The 22,852-nt window shown below is 47.6% G+C and overlaps 1 protein-coding gene and 2 non-coding genes across 4 annotated transcripts; 2 read left to right on the top strand and 1 right to left on the bottom strand.

The window, feature by feature from the left end:
- Window positions 1-6,960: 6,960 nt before the first annotated feature.
- On the bottom strand, window positions 6,961-22,122 carry ALOX5AP (arachidonate 5-lipoxygenase activating protein). 2 transcript variants are annotated; one of them, XM_066571027.1, is made up of 6 exons: window positions 22,045-22,122; window positions 14,444-14,697; window positions 10,763-10,862; window positions 9,709-9,779; window positions 8,333-8,414; window positions 6,961-7,691 (listed from the first exon to the last, which is right to left on the bottom strand). In XM_066571027.1, the coding sequence occupies exons 2-6, from the start codon at window positions 14,511-14,513 to the stop codon at window positions 7,529-7,531; spliced, it is 486 nt and encodes a 161-aa protein (XP_066427124.1). In that variant the 5' UTR covers window positions 14,514-14,697; window positions 22,045-22,122; the 3' UTR covers window positions 6,961-7,528. The 2 variants fall into 2 exon arrangements, with proteins under 2 accessions (XP_066427124.1, XP_066427130.1); XM_066571033.1 differs by lacking the exons at window positions 14,444-14,697; window positions 22,045-22,122 and adding an exon at window positions 11,071-11,169.
- TRNAN-GUU (transfer RNA asparagine (anticodon GUU)) lies at window positions 21,792-21,865 on the top strand. Its single transcript has one exon. It is a non-coding gene; the product is annotated as a tRNA-Asn (tRNA).
- TRNAV-AAC (transfer RNA valine (anticodon AAC)) lies at window positions 22,112-22,184 on the top strand. Its single transcript has one exon. It is a non-coding gene; the product is annotated as a tRNA-Val (tRNA).
- The last annotated feature ends 668 nt before the right edge of the window (window positions 22,185-22,852 follow it).

The raw sequence follows: 22,852 nt of genomic DNA, 5'->3' as shown, positions 1-22,852 counted from the left end.
CAGACCACACAGGGCAGGGGAAAACCAGAACATGTCACAGGGCATCTGGGAGAGAAGAGGGAAGAGAGGCAAGGGGTGATGCAGCATGCCAAATCAGCCCACCACAGAGTGAGTGGGGATGCAGGACACTCAACACCTTGGAAACCAGGTCAGCCTCTTCCAAACACATTTTACAGTAAAATACTGGAGGTAGCTATTACTGAGGTGCAAATGTGATAAGTCATGAGCTCTGGGCTTGCAGCATCTGAGAAATGTCAGGCTTGGGGAAGCACACACAATCCCACAGAGAAATGGGGGCTCCAGCGGGATGGGGACTTGTCACCTCATGGGAGCAAACAGCCTGTTGGCTCAGGGCACCTTGCTGGCATGGCTGGGATGGCTGTGAACAGGTAGGAGTGTGTCACTGTTTGTCCCCCTTTCTGGTTTTCATTTCTGCTATAAAAGACTGTTTCCAAGGCCACGTGAACTGTGTGTGAACAGGAAAAGTTCAGCTGACTTTTGCCAAGGAGTTGGAGCTAATGTGTTATTGGCAACCTCTAAATTTGAGCCAAGTCTTTGCTGCTGCCAGCCCTGTCAGAAGGGCTACATCCTTCTATTTCAGTCAGAAAAGCCCCCACAAACTTTCAAACCAAAGACCCTGTTTGGGAAATGAAAGTACTTTTCTGAAATAGAGCAACCTACAAACAAAGTAAGCCATGGGTGGGATGAGCAATGACCAGCAGGGTTTTGGTCCCCATAACAAGTTTGGGCAGAGTTTCCTGCTGCTATTTCACACTTGTGAGCAGTGTCACTCACTAGTATGTCATGGGTCAGGTCTGTGCTGCCAGGGATCTGCAGCAGAGGTTGCAAGCTGGGCAAGAGCCCCAGGCCAGTGATGTTTTCTGTGCTGCAGGGGATGCTGTGCCAATCCTACAGACAGTGTGAGGGAAGAGAAGGAGGGTTGGCCTCTAGGTAACACTGTGGTGACTTGGTGTGAACTAGGGGAAGGACAACTAAACCCCATAGGAGCACCTCAAGACTGATACATCAGCACAGCATTTACACCATGCAGAAGGGACACACCATGAGCCGCACAATGACCTCTGTTAAGATCTCCACATGCAGAAATGGGGAGCAGGGAGTTGAGGTAGGTTAAAAACAAGCCAGTAAAGGGGGGGAAAAGGTTGTTTTCAGCTTGATCAGGTCCCTGTATGGCTTATCAGGTGGCTCTGCCAGTAGGTGCATTGATTATGAGGGATATGGAGGGGACAACAAACACAGAGGGGGATGAATGAGTGAAGCAGGCACTGAAGGGAATGCTTGGGAAGCAGACTGAAGGGAGTAGGGAGAGTGGGCACATGAGATCTGGGGAATGAAGTCAGAGCTGAACCAAGCAGTGAGGTCATGCCATGAAAACCATTATTTTCTGCTCTTCATCAATGCCTCTGCTGAAGGCAAGTGGAGCAAGATACAGTCCAAGAAACCTCAGTATTGTTAAACACAGCTCAGGACTGAGCTGCAATGTGAACTGTGACAAATGACTGCCTGCTTTGGTTTATGTCTGAAGCTGCCTGGGCTGAGAGAAGGAGGTAAATCTGTCCACCAGCAAAGGTGTGGTCCTCACAGTGGTGGGAGAGCACAGTGACACACAACTGCAGCCTCACAGCTGCTGGCATAGACTTCCAACATCCCCTCCCATCTGCTGAGGGCAATGGGAAGGCTGGTACTGCCTTTTCTTTTCAAAGGAATTTTGAAAAGAAAATCCTTTGCTGCAGCAAAAGGAATAGCAAGAAGCAGCTGGCCAGGAGATACCATGCTGTTCTGTTCAATCCCAGAGGACCAAGGGGGCTCTTGCTGGATCAAACACCCTCTGAAGTGCTGTGCCAAAAGCACAGAAAACATTGTTTGGGGATGAAGACAGGAGTGGCACTCTCTTGGGCAAACACAGGAACAATAAATCAATGGTATGCTTGTACAAGTGGTGGTGAACAGCAGCACAGCAGGCAGCAGCCTGCTGCTCTGAGGCCTCCCAAAGCATCCCCTGGCCTTGCAAGAGGTCATGGCACACAAGCAAGTCCCTGCCAGCTCCCAAATGGCAGAAACAGCACTGCCATAACTGCAACATCATTACACCTTCATTTCTTTAGGTGGAAGACACATCCCACTTCCTCCCTGCACCCCGTGTCACAGCTGCCCCTTCGGTGTCTGGTTCCCTTCCCCTGAGGATGGGCAGGAAGCTCCAGAGGACAGCATCTGAGCAGCTCAGTAGGCAGCCAGCACCAAGCCCCAGGAGCTCCTCTGTCTGATGAAATCATCTCACAGTGTGAAGATCCTTGCAGCTGAAATTGAAAAGTTATTTATTTCTCCTCTAAAGGGGAATATCATCTCACTGTGGAGGCTGTTTGTCCTCTGGGGCAGAATCTCACTTTTGCCAGCTTCTGTGTTTCTATGTGCTGGCTGGGAGCAGTGAGATGTTCTGGCAGGCAGGATGGAGCAGAGCTGGTACTCTGCTGCCCACAGCCTCCCTCTGCCAGGGCAGGTACAATGAGGAGCACAGCTCAGCACTCCTCTCTCCATGGGACCTGGGGATCACAGCAGTGCTGCTAAGAGCATCTCTTGCTCCACTGAAGCCAGTCAGCAATGCAATGGCTGATTCTTCACCCTCACACCCTGAGGCATTGAACTGCCTTGAAAGGAACCATGGCTGGGGTGTCCTGCATGCTCCCTGGCAGCTCCAGGGATAGCAGTCTTCTTCACCCAAAGGGATTGTGAAGAGCTGGTATCTGTTCCCCTCATGCTCCAAAGGAATATCATGGCGTCCAACGTCCCTCCCTCTCCCAGGGGGTCCTCATGTTCTCTGCAAGGGTGCTGGTAGGCTCTGCTGGGCTCTGCAGAGCCCCTCAAAAAGGGGCTTTTTCATGGGAATGCTCATCCTACTCACTCCAGCAGGAACATGAGACCAACTTAAAATCACACAATGAATGGTTTTACCACAATTTTCAGTTTTTTACTGCCCTTTCACTTATCATGGGTGGACTATTTCCAAGCATGGCCTAGTCTTGCTCCTAGTGCCATCTGCAAGTGGCACTCCACTGCTTAGGGCCAGTGCTCAGTGCCTTGCAGTATCCCACCCCAACAGAACATTGGAAAGCTTTCTGTGAATATTAAACCTACTACTCAGCAGGTGAGAGTTGAAGAAAGTGTCCAGTGCCAGTCTTTTCTCCATGCCAGCAGAATTGCTTTCCCAATCCTCACACATTTGGAAACCTCACCTGGCAGAGGTGTGACTTAGACCAAGCTGATACTGCACAAGATGATTTTTCAAGCTCTGGGAAACCAGGAATATAGGAACTACTGCAGGAAACCCTTGTGGCTGGTGCACACAAATTTCTTATTTCACTTGGATTTTACCTGCTTGCTCAGATCCTGTGCTAAGCAGGACTGCTTGCTTTGGCACGGGTAGGGGAGGGGTCCTACTTCGGGGCTGGGCCTCCTATTTAAAAGAACAATAAAAACCAGCATTCAGTAGTAACAATACACCTGTTCAGAAATGTGGATGCTTTTGCATTGCTGTCAGGCTTCAAACCCTGAGGGAACAGCTCATGCCAGGGCCAGCAGCACCAGCGCGCCGATGGGGCTGAGTTTCCACTAGAGGGTTGTAGTGCTGTAAGGAAGCAGACGTGGTTACTGTGGCAGAAATATTGCAATGCATTCCAGGCCTTTGTCAGCAGATCAAAAGCAACCTGCCATATCCCAGCTTCCAGCAAGCTCTGCAGTCTCTGATGTGCACAGCCGGCAAGCTGGGAGAGGGCTGGTGCCTGAGCAGCCTGCTTCCCTGCCTTCCCTGAACAGCCTCAGCACCCATGTGACTCAGCACCTACAGCATGGCTAGAGACATAAATAGATAGATAGATAGATAGATAGATAGATAGATAGATAGATAGATAGATAGATACATAGATAGATAGATAGATAGATAGATAGATAGATAGATAGATACATACATACATACATACATACATACATACATACATACACAGATAGATAGATAGATACATAGATAATAGAGAGAGAGAAGCAAACATCCTTTGCCTATGCATTTGCACTGATGTACAGAATGTTAGTTTGTGCACCTGGGATTCTGATGCACGAACAGCCACGAGGTGTGGCAGTGGCACGCTGTGGCAGTGAGTCAGGCACCACTGGTGAAGCAAAGCCCACAGCCTGGCAACACGGCAAGTCGGACATCTAGCAGCCTCAGCACAATGAGAGAATCATGGCGTCATTCAGGTTGGAGAAGTCTGAGAAAGTCTTTGAGTCCAACTGTTATCCCAGGACTGTCAAGTCCAACCCTAAACCTTGTCCCTCAATGCCACATCTACACAGCTTTTAAATACCTCCAAGGATGATGACTCCATCACTTCCCTGGGCAGCCTGTTCCAATGCCTGACCACCCTCTCAGTAAAGAAATTTCATCAAATATCTAATCTAAACCTCCTCTGGTGGAACTTGGGGCTATTCCCTCTTGTCCTATTGCTTGGCTGTTTGGGAGAAGAGACCTTTCAGGTAGTTGTAGAGAGCAATAAGATCTCCAGTGCCACATCAGCACTGAGTACAGGGGGATGATCACTTCCCTGGTCCTGCTGGCCACACTGTTGCTGATCAGCAGAATTGGGAAGCATTAGCTCTTCACATACAGCTGTGGCTCCAGGTCAGGAGCTGCCATGCTGTGCATTGCACCAAACACATGCGCTGGCCCCTGGAGTTTTCAAGCCAGCCTTAAGCAAGAGCCATCAGAGGGGACTGCCACTTCTGCCACCAACCACATCCCCAAGTCCAGTGCAGCTCAGTAGGTCCTCACAGGTTCTTGTGTATGTGACCCCAGCATGCATGTTTACAGTGGTGTTTGTATTTTTGAATGTTTATCTGTAGAATCATAAAATCATAGACTGGTTTGGGATGGAAAGAACCTTTAAAAGTCATCAAGTCCAACACTGTTGCAAAGAGCCTGTGTGTGCAGCTTTCTGAGTAGACGGTGTGCTAAGTGCTGACAACTGTACCAACAAGATCAGGGTGGTTTTGCTGCTGAACACAAAACCTGGAGCTGTGTAAGACTGTAAGAAAACCCCAAATATCACTGACATTACCTTCCTTTCACAGAAAGAGTGGGAAGGCAAATGCAACCACAAGGCCTGCCTGTAATATGGAAAACACACTGTGATATTCACCAAGAATTTACATAGTGATCAATTTATGTTGCCCCTGTTTGTCTGATACTGTCACTATTTCCATTTACAAATAGATGGAAAATGGATTTTGCCTACATTTTAATCTCTTTCATTAGCAGAAAGGTTTTGAGGAAGCAACTAGGACACGTTCTTGCAAAATAAAACATTGGAACAAAAGATGGGTTTTGGTTCCTCTGAAAGATGACGTGATCATACCTAAGTACAACTATGTAAAAACCAACCATCCAGTTGACAGAGAATCACAGAATGTCTGGAGTAGGAAGGGACCCACAAGGACCATCAGGTCTGATGGAGAGGCCACAGAGTGCTGTGATAGCTTATCTGACCCAAAATAGACACTTGAATCTTCTTCCCTTTATAGCTGGCTGGTGGAGAGTAGCTTCTCATGCTAACAGGGGAAAGTAGGAGTTCAAGTCAGCTGTTTCTTGATATAGAGGACAAAAAAGCCCCAGGGGAGACGCAGCCATCTGGGGAGACCTGCAAGGTGGACACACAGAGTTGGGAGAGTCATCTCCCACAAGTGATGGTTTCCATTAACAAGTCCCAGACCTCAGGGAGACCAAACAGGCTGGAGAGCCGGGACTGATGCTGGTGAAGCTTCTCCTGCTCTGAACTGGCTAAAGGTAGTGGCAGCATGAGCCCTTGCTGATCCCAGCAATGCAGAAGAGCTCTGTAGCTCCAGACCCCTGGGGCTACCCCTCTCCTCCTGGAGTGCTGCCATCCCTTGATGGGTTGACACCATGGGGCAGAAGGGTAGTGGGTCTCCACCATGGATAGGCAGCTGGCATCAGCTATGGAGAGAGCTATGGCAGAAAAGCATGATGTGAGGAGTATTTGGAGTGTATCATGAGAAGGATGGGAGGAAAGGAACATGAGTGCCCTGCCTGGGAATAAGGTGTCTCAGCAGCCATACATTGGAAGGCTAGATTAAATACTTTTATTTACCTGTTCTAACCAGTGAGAACATTTATAATCATCACGCAATAAATGTGTCTATTATTAATCTTTTGCATCTAAGATTCCTGTAGAACACCAAAAAAAAAAAAAAAAAAAAAAAAAAAGATGCAGAGCAGACCAACTATATACAAGCACCTTTGCCCCATGAGACAGCACCAAGACCCTCCAGCCTTGGTGTAGTACAAAGGCAGATGGCTTTCTGCACCTGCTTTTTTAAACAGCTCTGAAAACTCTCTTCTCACATAGCAAGGAGTCTCATTCCCTCCCGAAGGAGTCATAAAATACAGCTTTATCCATCCTGCATGCAGCAATCAGACAGGCTTAAGAGCTTAAGCACTCGGAGGGTAGCAATGTTTAAAAAGATTGCACAGACCTGTTTGCCTGCCTCGGTCTGCACCACTAATCAAAGCTCTCCTCAGCGTGGACCTGTGGGCCACATGGTCAGAGCTGGAAGCAGAACACTGACCATGCTCATAGAGGGGGACTTGTTCAGCTCGGTCCTCTTGGGGAGATCAGAAGCTCACACAGAGAGCCCAGTGCTCCTGCCCTGGCTCCGCTCTCCGGCAGGATGCTGAGCCACGGAGCGCTGGGATCGCGCACCGGGCAAAGAAGACAGCAGCAGACACATTTCATTGCTTTAGACTGTTTTATTAAACACAGCAAATCAAAACAAACCCAACCCCACTGGTGATACACCAGCTCCTCATTTACACACCACTCCTTTTCCCAGTTCTGGGAGAACAAAGAGGCTGAAGCATAAATGAGATCAGCGTGGTGAGTGTTACACACATGAATATTTATTTATCAAGGAAGACCAGAAAGGGGCCAATTTGCCACCCTCCTGCACCAGCAAGAGCTTGGTCATCAACGAGTTGGAGGGAAGGGTAGGTGAAGAGGCTGGTCCATGCCTTTGTGTGGGCAGGGCGTGGGGAATGCTGGTGAAAGGCTGTTCTTGCATCTGAGGGTGACTGGGGGAGCCACCAGTCAGGAACGACACTGGGAGGATCCTGGGGTTTGGGACAAAAGCTAAGCACGACACAGTTATGAAGCAAGCATACAATGTCCCTTCCAGTCACGCAGGCAGCTTGCAAGATGCCCTTTAGGGAAAAAATTCTAAAGAATTAACTGAAAAGTTGTTACCATTCCTTGGGCATGCCGAGTGCTCATGATAAATCTTTTTCCTGAAGAAAAAAAGCAAGGCTAAATCAAACTACAGAGCTTGTCAAGCATGAGATTTACAGAAATCTCACTGGGTTATGGGTTCATTTCTTAAACAGTTGAATTATAGCAGCTTTTGGGCATCAATATAGGAAGCGTGCTGACCCCCTCAGTGCTGTGGGGAGTTAGGGTATGAGCAGCAATGGAGAGATCGCGCTGGTTATCGTCTTAATGTGTATTTCAAAGTCACTTCCGAAAAAGAAGACGAGATAGTAGTTGAGTATTCCAGCCACAGACATGAGGAACAGGAACAAAATGATGCGCTTTCCAAACAAGTAACCAGGAGTGCTGAGGAGACAGAAATGGGGGAAAGCAATTTGTTGATGTGCATCATCTCACATGAGAACCCTCAGACTTTGGACTCAGCTGTTGAGACCAACTGAAAGACCTCAGGGGCTGAGAGAGAGGAGGAAAATTTCTTTTTTGTCTTGCATTGCCAGGCAGTTGAGAGGACTTAAATGTCATTTTCAGGATCCATTTGGATCTGGATTTGGCCTTCTGTTCTCAGTGTAGGCTGCTGCTTACAAAAGTGTCTATTCAAAGGCACTTGAATGTGCTCTCATCCATTACAGGCTGCGGGACAACTCTCTTTCAAATGCGTGGAATTAGCTTTAATAATATAAATAAAATTTAAATATTAATATAAAAGGACAATCTTGTGCAAATAGTGGCACAAACATGCAAACCCGTGTTTTTAGAGAGTCCTGTGAGCAGGAGCTGCAGCCCCCTGACCCCAGTGCTGCTGCACATCCAACATCTCCCACAGCTACCCCCATTTATCCAAAAGAGAGGGGCTTTCCTGCACTACCCAATGCCAGCAGCTCTTGCAGGCAGCACCAGAAGCCAGTGGCTCTGCCTGTGGAAGTGCAGCATCCAGCTGTGCTGCTACCACATTCTGGATTTTTTAAAGAGGCTCTGCAAGTCCTTACCTCTGAGTTCTCTCCCCAAGGTAGCCCACAAAGTACTTCTGCCTCACAAACAGGTACATCAGGCCAGCAAAGGCAGCAGGAGCTGGGCAAAGGACAAAACAAGGCATTAACAACACCAGCCCATCTCTCATTGTATGCACTGTCCTCATCTGCTGCCTGGGCTGGAACGGAAACGGGAATCTGCAGTCTTGGATTATGAGACAAGCACTGGAACTGAGATAGAGACCTCTCCATGGGAAACAGCACTTGCCTTGCCTTGCCTTCACTCCAGCTTTTCTGAAAACTTTGTGGGTGTAATCCTGAACACAGCTGTGCTCACTGTGGAGCACACACCACCATCCTTCCAGTACCTAAAGGGAGCCTACAAGAAAGCTAGAGAGGGACTTTTCACAAGGACATGAACTCACAGGAAAAGGGGAAATGGCTTTAACCTCAAAGAAAGCAGGTTTAGATTATATATAAGGAAGAAGTTCTTCACTGTAAGAGTGATGAGGCACTGGCACAGGTTTCCCAGAGAAGTTGTGGATGCCCCATTGCTGTAAGTGTTCAAGGCCAGGCTAGAAGGAGCTTTGAACTACCTGGTCTAGTGGAAGGTGACCCTGCCCCTGGCAAGGGAGCTGTAAAAAGATGATCTTTGAGATCTTTTCCAACCCAAACCCTTCTATGATTTTGTGAAACCCAGTGTGGGCTGCACCAGGCTCAGGAAAGAGAGCCCCAACTCAGGCACTGTTCTCACCAGACACAGAAGGCTGTTGGTAGATGTACTTCACTAGGAGCAGGTGGAGGATACATTATGGTCCAATGCTAACTTTTGAGCATTAAAAAAGGGGCTTTCCCCCATAATTCTAGCCTTTCCCACTCCCCTTCTTCTCCTGGTTAAGAAACTTGGGGTTTTTTCCAGAAAGAATAGACACGTACCCCAGGCAAGCACTCATCTCCATGTTAGATAAACTCACATTGCATTGGAGAGGATAACAATTAGAAATGCAGGTCAATAGTCCCAGGTGGCCCTCAGCACAGGGGAGAGGTGGCAGATCTGGCAATTTAATAAATTGAGCCCATTTTCTGTCCCAAGACGGAATAATCTGGCAATAATCCAGCAACCAAGTACTAAACCCTCCACCCAAAACAAAGGGAACTCATCCATAATGCCAGTATGGGAAATGTCCCTGGCCTGGACTACCTTGAATTATGTCTGGGAACACATCTGTTGACACAAGCCAAGCCATGCCACGAGTGTGCTGCTACAGAGAGGCTCCCCTGCTGCAGGAGGCTTGATCCCTGAAAGTGTAACTTCCATGCTGCTCACCATCCTTTGCTGAATGTGGTGCCAGGTTGAAGGGGAAAAAGAAAACAAACAAACAAAAGAGTGTTACCTTGGCTGCAGAGAAGGCCAGCACACCAAAGCACAGCAAGGAACGTAGGGTATGTATGTCCACAGTTCTGGCTGGAATGGAATTTATAGGAGAGAAATCAGAGCACAGGCAAATGGAAAAAAATCAGTATGTTTCACCAGCAGAGACTGGTGGCAGGTGAATTTGGGCTGCACTAGTGCCCTTGAGAGCAGACTGTTACCACAGAGCAGTGGGAGGCCCCTGAACTGCCAAAGGCTGGCCTCCTCACCCAGGTCTGCTTCCCTGTTTTCTCACTCAGATAATAGACGCCTTTGTGCTGCCTGATGAGGAAAACAAAGCATCCTGTGCCTGCCTGGCACCTGTGAAAGCCACTTTCTCCCTAACCTGTTTGATCATGATAGGTGCTGTGAACTTTACTGACTTAAAGTCCTTTTAACTGAGTCATATTAATAAAGCTATTGGATGAAACCAACAAATGTAGAATTGCATCACAACTAAGAGTGTCTCACAGAGTTAACACGTGACTTTGCAGGGGAACAGGAATGGAGTTCAGCTGCCTCCTTCAGCTGTGAATGCTTTCTGAGGGGGAGAAGTGAAGAAGTTGAGAGTGATTCCATGTGGAAAAGGAGTGGAGAAGTGGAGAGCTGTGTGCCAAGGGTGGTGCCAGAGACCAAAGGATTTGTGTCAGCTCTGCCACCTACCTGCTCCTCAGCAGGCTGATGTCTCTGCTGAGAGACATTTTGAGCCTTTCCTTTTGAGCCCTTGACACTCTGGCTGTGTCAGGGAAGAGTGAACTTGTTCCCAAATGAAGGGACACAATACTTGTGATGGCTGCAAGACCTATATACATGCAGCACATGGTGGCAAGAAGGGTGCTGGATTCAGCCAGCAAATATATCCAATATATATGTTCATGTCTGAACACTGAGCACAGCTAGGGATTAAATACAAAGCCTTCATCTGAGGCAATCTGGAATCCACCCCTGGCCCCCAAAAGGGTTTGGATTTAATTTTAATGCAGAGCATGATAAACCCCACTCTGCCCTCACCGACTCCTCAGTTCTTGTCTACTTACTTGGCAGTGTAGACACGGTCGAAGGAGGAGGATCCCTGCCGCTGCAACACCTTCCCATTGCAGTGTCTGCTTTCATGCTCCACTTTGTTTGCAAAAAAAGCTGTTAAAAAACCACAGAGTATTCAGTCTGAGATGTCACCTGAAGATATTGCAGAAGCTGGGCATTGTGGGCTCAGCTCTGTTCCCATGGGTAGATGGCAGGAGAAGACACAGGTGCATGAGGGTGCAGGATGTGGCCAGTGTGCTTGCTCGGTCACCCAGGTTTAACCAAACCCTCCATGTATGTGACTGGTAGCAGGCTCTCTCACCTCCAATCCCTGCTTCATCCCAACTTTGCACTTTGGGCAGTCTCTGCATCTCTGCTGCAGAAGCACTGCCCTGACCCTGTCCTTTGAGCTCCCAGTGGGAAAAGAGCTTTCCAGTCAGAGCTGCCAACCCCAAATCTTGCTCTCCAACAGAGTAGGGAGACAAGGGAGTCTATTCTCTTTTAGTGAAACCCATTTGCCAAACCAAGGACATCCTGCAGGGCTGGTTCTTTTCCCAGAAAGGCCCAAAGAAAGCCTGGTCTTAATGGCTGATTTGTGTGTATCCTCCTTTTAAGGAACAGAGTTGTGTCAGAATGTTAGCTGCTGCAAAAATGCAGCACCTCAAGATAATGCATCATGCTCTTGACAAACACGTTTTATCTGATGACACTAAACCAGAGACCATCAATCATATGTCTAAGTACACCAGAGAGAGCTCTGGCAGGCTACAAGCTGCAAGCTTTCTGCTGTCGTGCACCCCATCTCAAGTGCTTCCAAATCACTCTATGGCTCGGAATATTAACCTAATATATACACATGAAAGATAGCCCATCAGGAAATACATTATTATAGCAATAAAAATTTAGCTAGATAAGCTGCAGGATTTCATCCCTGCAATCTGAAGAGTAGCCTCCTTTTTCCCCCTTCATCGATGCTGTAAATAGGTCCTTTGTACTTCCACTGCCTTTAACAAAAATGACTGGGTTTTCAGTTCCCAGTATTGTGGGATCCCCTGGGTACATACAGCCCTTCTGCAGAAAAACCCACAGTGCTTTAAGCCAGCACCCCTACTCTGAGCCAGGCTGCAGATCCTCCCACAGCCACCAGCACAGTGCGCTGGCTCCTGGGGGACCCAGACCAGACATCATCCGGTGGCACTGAGTTCTCAGCATCTCCATCTGCACACCAGCACAGCCTTTGGCAGGAGGTTACCCTGCCTACAGCCACTAAGAGGACCTAATTGAAGAGGACAGAGTTGATCAGCACTTTTTTGTCCAGTGCTGAGCTGCAGCAATGGACTTTCTGCAGGTCTGGGACCCCATGGACTCACTGGTAGCACACCTCCTCACTTTCTTTTATCATGCTTGAAAATCTCAAGAAAATACCACATACTTGGCTTTCCTTTTTCTGACAAAGCCAAGTAAGCTATTTATCTCCCTCTCCACTGCTGCAGGTCCTGCCACTTCCCAAATATCAGCTTGCTGCTGCAGAGAAGTTCCACTATGCTAGGAGGCAAGAGGGTGCTTTCACAAGCCATCATGAGAGGAGTGAGCAGAGCAAGGCTGGAGTGGAGAGGTTTAATTCACCTCAGTTGTTCCAGGAGATAATTCCCTGAGGCTCCAAGGTTCCACAGACTGCCCAGAGGCTGAACAGTGGCAGTCCCACTCTGATCAAGGTAATATGCAAGAGTTCAGTATAAGCCTGGTTGTTACACAAGTCCATGCAAAGAGAAACTGGGAGCTGATGATCCCATATAGCCAGTGCTTGCAAACATGCCCCTTATTTCTCTCCACTTTGCTTTCTCTGTCCTGATCTGCTCAGCAATGATCACTGATTTGCCCTGAAAGATGCTGGATTGCAACATATCTCCGGTAAAAGAGCAAAACTTTAGGCTGCATGCGTCACTCAGTGGTATGCGGCCACTTGAGTCATTCCGTAGGATGTGGAGATTCCATCATGAACAAGATGACAGTAAATGGATGCCAGACCAGAACAGCACCACAGCCCACCTCCACCTTCAGGAACAACAACACTCAAACTGTTTTCTAGTCCTGCACCCTGTGCAGAGAAGTATTTAATCACAAATTTACGTGGTACTGACTTCATGCGCTCAGAGACAGTCAAGCAGAGGCCCAAGTGCTTTGCTGAATGACAGCCACAGCAAGAGTTCAGCACTCCTGATACCCCTTGACAAACATTTCTACTGCTTTCATAATTGCAATATGAAGCATAATTCACTGCAGGACTGCATATCAGGTCTGGTCTTTCTAGAAAGAAAGCTTGGGAAGAGGAAACCAGATGATGCAAAGCTTGAAATCCTGGTTTAGGGCTGTCTGTCTCACGTGCTTGGCAGAATCTGCCAAGCGTCCTACTTCCCCTTTTTAGCAGTTGGGTCCATAATCTCACAGACAGATAAAAGCACGTGGATGGAAGTCTGACATGCCCGAGTGAGAGAAAAAAACCCTGTATATAAAGTCATACGATTACATAGCAAGAAATGTATATTTGTCACATTTTCTTAATTACGGTATGTGCTCTGGTCTTAATGTGCCATATTCTGGTGATGTCACACGTTTTTCATTTTCCAGAGAATAGCATTGGGTTAAATGATGTGGCATTTACTGCCTATGTTGAAACTAAAGCAGCCTGCATCTCCTTTTTGTTTCTTGCTCCTTGGCAGCTAGGCTCCCACCACTTCCCCCTCTCTGCAGCAGCCCAAGAATAGAAGAATAGTTCATTTCCTAGAACTTTGTGTTCAGTGGGAATCTCCCATTTGTAATAAGAAGATTTCACTACAGATTTCTGGAATTTTCACCAGCCGCCCAGCCCACTGCTGAATCTCTTTGAACCTGGGCAAATGTAGTGCAGCTGAGGCAAAACTCAATCCTTTCTTTAAATTCTGGGCAGAATTTCCTGCTAAAAAAAGTATTTGTAAGAGAGTATGAAGAAGTTAAAATCAAATTTGCACAGGAGAGATACTTGTTTTATTTAAAAAACCTTAAAGACTATACAAGGGACTATGCAAGGTCTGAAGGTCTGAATAAGAGCTGGAGAAGGAAACTTCATGGAAATGTACAGTGTTCCATCTCAGGAAATGTACAGTGTTCTTGGGACCAAGTTAATTGAGATTAGTTATACTGCAGGACTTGGAGATGCAGGAAAGCAGGAGAGCTACCTGCTCACAAATAGCCCACACAGACTCCTCCAATTCTGAGCTTCACCCAGCTCCATGCTCCAGCTCCCACTGCAACCCCCCAGGGACTCCATCCCTGCCCATGGCAGCACAGCTCCAGCTTGAGACCAGCTCTGCCTGACCATAGCAGGGACCTAGGTCAGAAAAGGAGGTCTTTAGTCATCAAATCAAAATTCATATCGCCACAGGGTATCCCAGCATATTACTCCTTACATTAGCTGAAAAGTGTAACAAACTCACTCCAGAATGTCAGAGAGTAAGACCTTATGACTGTCACGATACTGCCACAATGTCATACAAAATTCCATGCCTAGAAGGCTGTTTCTAAAGCCAAAGCCATGCCTAAGCATGCATGCACTTATAACTAAATATTATCTATCCAAAGATCAGCTCAGCATACATCATCCTGAACTTTCCTCAGCTCCTTTCTATCCCTTAAATAAAAGTTCATTTTTGTCTTACCGTTCTGGATGACGCTGATCAGGGTGACGATGACAAGCAGGACAATGCTTCCCAGGGTCTCCTGGTCCATTTTGTGAGAGGGCTCTCGGGGTGGATGGTGCAGCCTCGGTGGCAGCTCAGTGGTACAAGCACAGAACGAGGAAGTGAAATGAAGGTCTTATCTTGAATCATGAAACACTTCCTATGGTTTCACAGGAGAGTGGCAGCACCCTCTGCTCTGGTGCCTGTCAGACCAACAACCGCAGGCTCACTCACTTGTACAGATGAAGCCCAGGGAAAAAAGAGATTACAAGTCTGTGATCTAAGATGATACTTAATGTGGAAAGATACTTATTGCCCTTCCTATACACAAGCAAAACCTGGATATCTAAAGCATGCCCGAGCACTTGGCTGGCTGTGTGGAACAGCAGAAGGCTGGAAGGAACTACCACAGGCTACCACAGCATTGTCAGCAAGTGCCCAGCCACTCCACAAGCAGCTGGGAGGAGAAATAATGTTGACAAGTCTCAGCAATGGTGCTGCTCTCATGCAGATGCTCTCCCTGGTCACATCTCCATCAGTCTCACCAGTGAGGAGACCCCAGGCCCGCATGTCACGAGCCAGAGCTCCTGAACCCCCTGGCATGTTGGAACGGGCAGTACAGCAGTGCTGTGAGCCTTGCTGCTGAGCACAGAAATATGTCTTTTGTTACCAGGAATGGATCCTGCATCCTGCCCCCTACGAATAACTCCTTGGAAGACAGTGACAGCTACAAACATTCAGTGTTTTGCAGGCTCAGACTTCACAGTTGTGCCCCAATTTTAGTGCTGGGAGCTCAGTATAGCTGAGCACAATTGCTGCAGCATATTCACAGCCCAGATCCAACCCCTCGATGAAGCTGGCACAGAAGCCCAGGCTGTGGTGCTGGACAGAGGGGTGGGCTGACCTTGGCTGAACATCAGGTGCCCACCCAAGCCACTCTATATCTTCCCTCCTCAGCTGGAGAAGGAAGAGAAAATATAACAAAAGGCTAAGGGGTTGAGATAAGGCCAGGGAGAGATCACTCACCAGTTACTGTCACAGGCAAATCAGACCTCACTCTGGGTGGGTCACAGCCAGGCAGGAGTTCCAGCAGGAGCCAACCTGCATAACTTATCTTTTTCAATGGGGACACATCTACTTACAATGGTGTTTTTACCCAGTCTCTCTATCATGCAAATTTTTATAATCCATAATCTTACATATGGAAAACTCTCATATACTTTGAGTATAAACAAATACACAGAAATGAACTGGCAGAGGTAGGTGATTAACACTGTGAGCTGTGATGTAGTTATCAGCATAGGAAAAGGCTGTCTTTCTGGGATGCCTTTCCTACAGTCCATAGAGATAAAACTGTGTGAGAAGCAAAGCCATAAAGAATACCAAGGTTTAGATTTGGCCTGTGATTTTTTCTTCAGGTGTTTAACTTTTGCCAGATTTGCTGAAGGAAAAAACCCAAATTCAAGAACAAAAAGAGAATGACAACAGCTCTTTGAGAATGCTTTTATTCAGGCTAAAGTTCTCTTTTTCCCCAGAATACGATCTTTTCCTACTTGAATATCAATGTTTATGTTTTGTGGCCTATCGGGCACAGGATTGTAGTTGGTATTTAGGGATGGTATTTAATGATAAGCATCTACTAATGTTCAGAGAAGAACCCATCACCTATAAACCATGATGGAGTTAAAAGAAGAATATTGTCTAAGCAGAGATCAGTGTTATGACTGTAAAGAGAGGAGCTGTGCATGGGCATGGGCAAGCAGGAGGGAGCTGCTGACAGGAGAGGGCAAAGGTCCTCAGGGCATCTGTGGTTGGAGGATTTCCACTCATCCTCCTGCAGCAGGCATTCTCCTTCTGCTACCTGTTTTGTGCTGGTGCAAACCTACCAGGCAGCCTGCAGCTTGCTTTTGATTTACAAGTGGCAGTACAAGCACATGAGCCTGCTCCAATTTGCCAAGAAAACACACACTCTTCCCCACTATCAAAGACTTCCCAGAGGTGACTTCTATTCAGCAGAACTCTTGTATAAAAGAGGGTAGGAATCAGGCTGCTGAGGTGTGAAGTTGCCATAATGCAAAAAACCCCACAAGACACCAGGAATTTATGCCAGCAGGCTTTCCAGCTGGCTGACCCAAGCTCCCATCCCTCACCCCGTGTGCTGGCCACATCGTGAGAGATGAGCTGTTGATGCCTTTGCTTTCTCCTTGTCCTGCTCTTTGTTTTGCAGCTCTTTGCTTTGCTGCTGCTCAGTGCCTCTCAGCACAGAATCATCCCCACTTTGCTCTTCTGCTCTGCCCCTTCTGATTTCCCCCTGTCCCCTGGCACTGCTATGGCATTTTGGCACTTGACATTACCAGTGCTTTTCTGGAAACCCAGCCTGTTCCCTCCTCTCACTCAGGTTTGCTCCAAAGCCATCCCACATGTATATGTGGAGGAAAGCAGGGTTTCACACTCCTCCCTGCAGTAAAAAAAAAACAAACCATGACATCAGCTCCAGGGCTTGTTAAAGTGATTTCTTGGTGTGCAAGGAGAAAAAAGCTTTGCCAGCAAGAACCACTTTGGTATGGCTGCCTTAAGAAAGGAACTGCAGGGTTTTGTTTTGTTTGTTTTTTGTTTTTTGTTTGGTTTTTTTTTAACTGCAGCATCACTTGAGGAAAAACAAGGAAATCAAGATGGTATGTGAGACATTGAAGAAGAAGTCCCTTTACATGGCAAAGCAACACTGTTGTGTAGCCAGACCTAGCATAAACCTCTTGTGGGAAGGAATATTTCCTTCCATATCCCTTGGCCCTGTAATAGCTGCAGGGTAGAAGGAAATTCTGGCAATATTTTTGCAATTTGGGGAATTGCCTTGGCAAGGGAGGGCTAAAATGACTCTGCTAGCAGCTTTTTCCATACCTACACACTAAATTGTTCCCTGTCCCTGAGACCTAAACACACACAGGATCACTGACTGGATAAGACAAAGTTGCCACCACTGGAAAACCCTGTCCACCTGGGAGAAACATCAGTGCAAAACATCTCCATCATATCTCACTTGGCTGTTTGAAATAAGGGATTCTCCTGAGTAGACAAAAAAAAACCAAAAAGGGGGTATGAGGGGAGGGATACACACCTTGGGGAACTGTGCCTGCACCTTCTGTAACCCCCAGCTGTGGTCAGACTTCTTCAGGCACAGGCAAGTCAGCACTTCAGCAGCTGCTGTCAGATCCCAGCCCTTTTGCTTGCTGCATGGCTCTTTGACATCCACATCATTCTGTCCAAGGAAGATAACCTTGACACAGTGAGTCATGAAGCTCACAAAAATGTGCAAAGCCAGCGAGCTTTTCCATTTGCACTGCGAGGCTTCCTGCACATTAATCTCCTCCCCTGGAATCCTGAACAGCCAGTCAAAATAATCCCTTTGTAGAATTGCTTTCGTGGCGAAGAGGAAAGGAGTGGGAACGCAGATCTGTAAATATCTTTTGGGATGTTCATCTCTCCTCTCATGCACTCTGATCAGAGCTCAGGAGAAAGGACTCCAATGAAAGTGTGCCTCTTGACAATATAAAGGCTGCTCAGGTGAAGCTCCCACACATGAAAGCCAGGTGACACCCAGCTGTCATGCTTTGTCACAAATGCAAGGTGACACAAGCCCCTTGGATGTCTGGTTAATACGAGCACTGTGCTTTGCAAAGGTAAAGCACTGCAGCCCCTTCAGCTGAAGCACACAGGCACACATGTGGGTGACTCCCTGCCTGCCTCAGCATCCCATCCTTGCTGAACCTGACAAAACCCCAGCAGAGAGCATGAACAGAGCTGGAACTGTGAAGTGCAGCACAAAGAAAAGGGCAATGCTGCAAGTTTTAAAATGCTGCCTTCATCCTGCACAGCCAAGAGAATGAGCCGACAGAGCACCGCCTCAAAAACCCCTCCTTCTCCACATTTCACAGGCTTCCTCCTTTCACTCACTGTTTTCATATTCCTTTGGTACAAATTCAGCTCAAAACAGAGCTGGATGACAGAAACTGTAGTCTCTTCAGGTCCTCTGGCACAGCCTCCTCCTCCTCACCCTCTTTGTCCCATTGTCACGGTTCAACCCCAGCCAGCACAGCCCCTTAGCCCCGCACAGCCACTTGCTCACTCCCCACCAGTGAGATGGGGGGGGAGAATCAGAAGGATAAAAGTGAGAAAAGGGTTAGGAAATTCCACACATGCAGGCAAATAAAAACAATAAATGCATTCACCGCTTCCCACAGGCAGGCAAGTGTTCAGCCATTTCCAGGAAAGCCAGGTTCCATCACATATAATGGTTACTGTGGGAGACAACATCATCACTCCAAATGTTCTCTCCTTTCTCCTTCTTCCCCCAGCTTTATAAGCTGAGCATGGTGCCATATGGTAAGGACTAATCCTTGGATCTGCTGGGGTCAGATGTCCCTGTTCTGTCCCCTCTCAACTCACTGGTGGGGTTATGTGAGAGGCAGAAAGGCCTAGACTTTGCATAAGTCCTGCTCAGCAGTGACAAAAACAACCCTTTGTGACCAGCAGTGTTTCCAGCACCAGTCCAAAACAGAGCCACATGCCAGCTACTAGGAAGAAAATTAACTCTACCCACAGTATTTCAGATGTGGCCTCACCAGAGCTGAGCAGAGGAGCAGAATCACTTCTCTTGACCTGCTGGCAATGCTTTGTCTAATGTGACCCAGGGTACCACTCACCTTCTTGGCCACAAAGTCCCACCATTGGCTCATGTTCAACCTGCTGTCCCCCAGGACAACCAAATTCCTTTCTGACAGGTTGAATTCTAGATGGGTACCCCCAGCATGTCCTGGTGCTTGATGGTTTTTTTTTTGTCTACAGCTGCAGGACTTGGCACTTCTCCTTGCTGAACTTCATGAGGTACCTATCAGCCCATTTCTCCAAACTGTCAAGGTCCCTCTGGATAGCAGCATCACCTTCTGCTCTGTCTGTCATTCCTGTGGGTCTGGTGCTGTCTGTAAACTTGCTGAGACTAAACTGTGGCCCATCATCCAGATCACTAATGGAATGTTGTGCAATATTGATCCCTGATGGCATCCAACTACATCATGCCACCACACTCTGGACACAACGGTTTGGCCATTTTTCAGTCCACCTCACTACTATTGAACCCACACATCAACAGCTCCTCTGCAAGGATCTTATGGGAGACAGGGTCAAAGGCCTCCCTGAAGTCCAGGCAGACAATACCCACTGCCCTCCTCTCTTCTACCAGGCCAATCACTTCACCATGAGGGTCTACCAAATTGTCTAACATGACTTCCCCTTGTTCGAGCCATACTGACCAACTGCTGGCACTTCCACTGTCTTTGATGTGCCTGAAGATGGTTTCCAGATTAGCTCATCCATAACCTTCCCAGGCACTGAGCTGACCCCAGTCAGTAGTTCCCCCAGTCATCCTTCCTGCCCTTCTGGCAGATGGCGGTGATGTTGCTTTATTCCCATCCTTGGGCACTTCCCCTCATTGCCATGATTGATGAAAGCTGATGGAAACTGCAATGGATCTATCATCTCTCTCAGCACCTGTGGGTATATCCCACCAGGGCTGGTGGGATTTATGGATGCAGGTTGCTTAAGTATGGATTAATGCACATGCAGGTTGTTTTAGTATTCCCAGACTTGGCCCTCATCCATCTAGGGTATATCTTCCTTGCTGATTTATTTTTTGTAACTCATGTTTGCTGCCATTATCACCTTATCACCTTTTAGGTGGCTGCAATTTTGTTGTATTGCACTAAATAGTTTATTTAGTTGTTGTTTTGCACTGGGTGATGGGAAATTTTTACTGAGTATGGTATGTCATGTAGAGTGTTATTCCCCCTCTCCCATCACATAGTCTATCCCTCACACACCCCCTTGCCACACACCCTGGTGGTCTTTTATTTCTGTCCATGTAAGACTGTGTGGGCCAGAGTTCGAGCTAGCTGGATTGGACCCATACAACAGCCCAGAGACACGCGGATTCTTGCACAATTTGATTAATAATTAGTTTCAATTCATTTTATAGACTGTTTAGAGCTGAGGTGAGGCTGCCTGGGCAGCAGATTCACAAGTCTTTCTCTCCACTCTGCTTTGAGAAGTCTCTTTCACCCTGTCTCATTTCTGTTCCCGCTTTCCATTAGCTCTTGCAAATAATTATCAGAGGACTATGAATCAAAAGTCACTGTGGAGTGAATTTTGTCTTCTGTTCTTCAAGTTGTGAAATATACATATTTTATGATTGGCTTTTTGCAAATATTAAAATGAATATTATATGAGTTGTGTAAGAAAGTTATGCTGTGTTAATTTTCTTAAGTAGTGTGTTAAATATAGTTTTAACATAATGTTTAACATAAAGTTTTAACATAATAACATAATGTTAAAATAGAAACTATGCTATGTAAGATACTTTGTTTTAAAAGAAAGGACTCGCAGTGAGATTGCATCCACAGGACACCTAAATCTTTCAGAGAAAACGAATTTATTGCTCTCTTATCGAGTTCTTCCCACCTCACTCAGTCCTGAAGACGCCATTAGGATTCAGAGGAAGAAGTTGACGATGACCAGACAGAATCCTTTGTTTGAATGGAATTTATGCATCATGTATGAAGTGTATGACTATGCAACAGGCTATTGCTTTTAAGGGTTAATCCTCTGTTAAGGGGTGTCCTTTTTTGGGCTCGTGCTGCCCAGAATGAGGTACCCGGACGTCCATGACTCTTTGTTTTTATTGTCTCATATTGCCCTAATCCAAATTGTCCAAATTATTATTACTCTAATTATATTGCTATTTTTATAACCATTTTATTACTAAACTTTAAACCATTAAACTTTAAATATTTTAAAAACAAGTGATTGGCGTTTTTCACAAAGTCTGTGGTCACAACTACTCCTTTTGGCACTGTAATTATCAGAAAGGAAAAGTGTTGGATCCCTTGACCACCTTAATAACAGGGCAATGCTAATTTTTGCCTTCCTCATCCCTGGCACATAGTGTCAGAGCTTCCTCTTGCAAGCTGAGCTGTCTCGGAGAGCAGCCTTCAGGCTCTTATTGACAACCGTCCCACCAAGAGGCAGAACTTCACTACATTTTTTGCTTGTCCACTCTTCCCCAGTCCTCCAGGAAAACAAAGGGAAAAGGCCACGGAAAAACCAAAAAAGGGAAGGCAAGGAAGGGCCGTTTTTTAGATTAAAAAAGCAAGCAGGCCCCACAGCCCAGCCCGGGCCGCCCCGAAGGAGCAGGAACGAGAAGGACACAAAGGAGCACAGAGCCCGCCCCGGCCGCCGCGGGAGGGAGCCGTGCCTCGGCTGGCCGGGCCTGCAGCGCGTCTCTGTGGCGCAATCGGTTAGCGCGTTCGGCTGTTAACCGAAAGGTTGGTGGTTCGAGCCCACCCAGGGACGGGAGCGGTTCTTTTGTGGCGCACCCTGTGTTTTTTTTCCTTCCCTCCTGCAAAAGGCGGCGGCTGTAAACGGCCCGCGCCGCCTTTATACCGGCGGGAAGTGCCCGAGACCCGCTTTTGGCTTCGGGACCTCGCTCCTCCTGCCCGCCCAGAGGAGTTTCACCCGCACCATGTGCTCACAGCGAGATTCCGGGTCCTCCGGTCGATTGCTCAAGGGAGACTGCAGGAAAAGGGAACCGCAACGGCAGTTTCCGTAGTGTAGTGGTTATCACGTTCGCCTAACACGCGAAAGGTCCCCGGTTCGAAACCGGGCGGAAACACCATATTTTTCCCCTTCCCGTGTCACCGCGGACGTGTTTCCTGGTTTCCTCTTTATCCGCGGGGCTCATCCCCCGCCCCGCCGTGGGAGAGGGCGAGCGGCCTCCTGGGCTGCCGGGGGCCGGCAGGGAGGAGCAGGGGCAGGACTCGGGGCTGTGCAGAAGCTCTGCTTCATTCCCATGCCCGAGCTCCTCGGCAAACGCGTTTTTTCCGGAAAGATCGCCCAGAGGAGGGGAAAGGAGCTTCAGCTGAAACGGTCCGAACATCATCAGAAAACTTGGGACAAAAACTACAATGCCCATTACAAAATGTAATGCTCACTCGCCGTGGGCATTACAGAAGGCCCTTTAGCTATTAACTTACATAAAAAGAGTAATATAGATCCAGGTCGGGGGAGAAGCATCTTTTGAGGGTTTCTCCAGCCTCTTCCTCAAAAACATAGCTGGAGGCACCCAGCCCCTTCTTCCTTACACTCCTTTCCCAGCATTTCCTCTCCTTTGTGAGCCCTGTGGCTCCGTCGTGTTCTCTTGGGCTGTGCAGCCTCAGCATCTCCCTCGCAGACAACCACAGCATGTTTGTGCACAGCAGTGTAAGACTAAAAATGCTGCAAATTCCATCAGCCTTCTTATCCCACTAAACTTCTCTTCTCTCTTGCTCTGCCTGCACCCTG

This window comes from Molothrus aeneus, chromosome 2 (assembly GCF_037042795.1).
Source record: "Molothrus aeneus isolate 106 chromosome 2, BPBGC_Maene_1.0, whole genome shotgun sequence".
Lineage (NCBI taxonomy): Eukaryota > Metazoa > Chordata > Aves > Passeriformes > Icteridae > Molothrus > Molothrus aeneus.
The sequence above is the reverse complement of the archived record's forward strand: the minus strand, read 5'-3'. Positions and strand labels throughout refer to the sequence as shown.

Excerpts from the sequence above, each read along its gene's own strand:
- ALOX5AP (XM_066571027.1), bottom strand. The coding sequence starts at position 14,513 with ATGGACCAGGAGACCCTGGGAAGCATTGTCCTGCTTGTCATCGTCACC. Across the intron at positions 10,863-14,443 it reads GATCAGCGTCATCCAGAACG|CTTTTTTTGCAAACAAAGTG; the intron begins GTAAGACAAAAA and ends GTTTTTTAACAG. Across the intron at positions 8,415-9,708 it reads TGGCCTTCTCTGCAGCCAAG|CTCCTGCTGCCTTTGCTGGC; the intron begins GTAACACTCTTT and ends TCCTTTGCCCAG.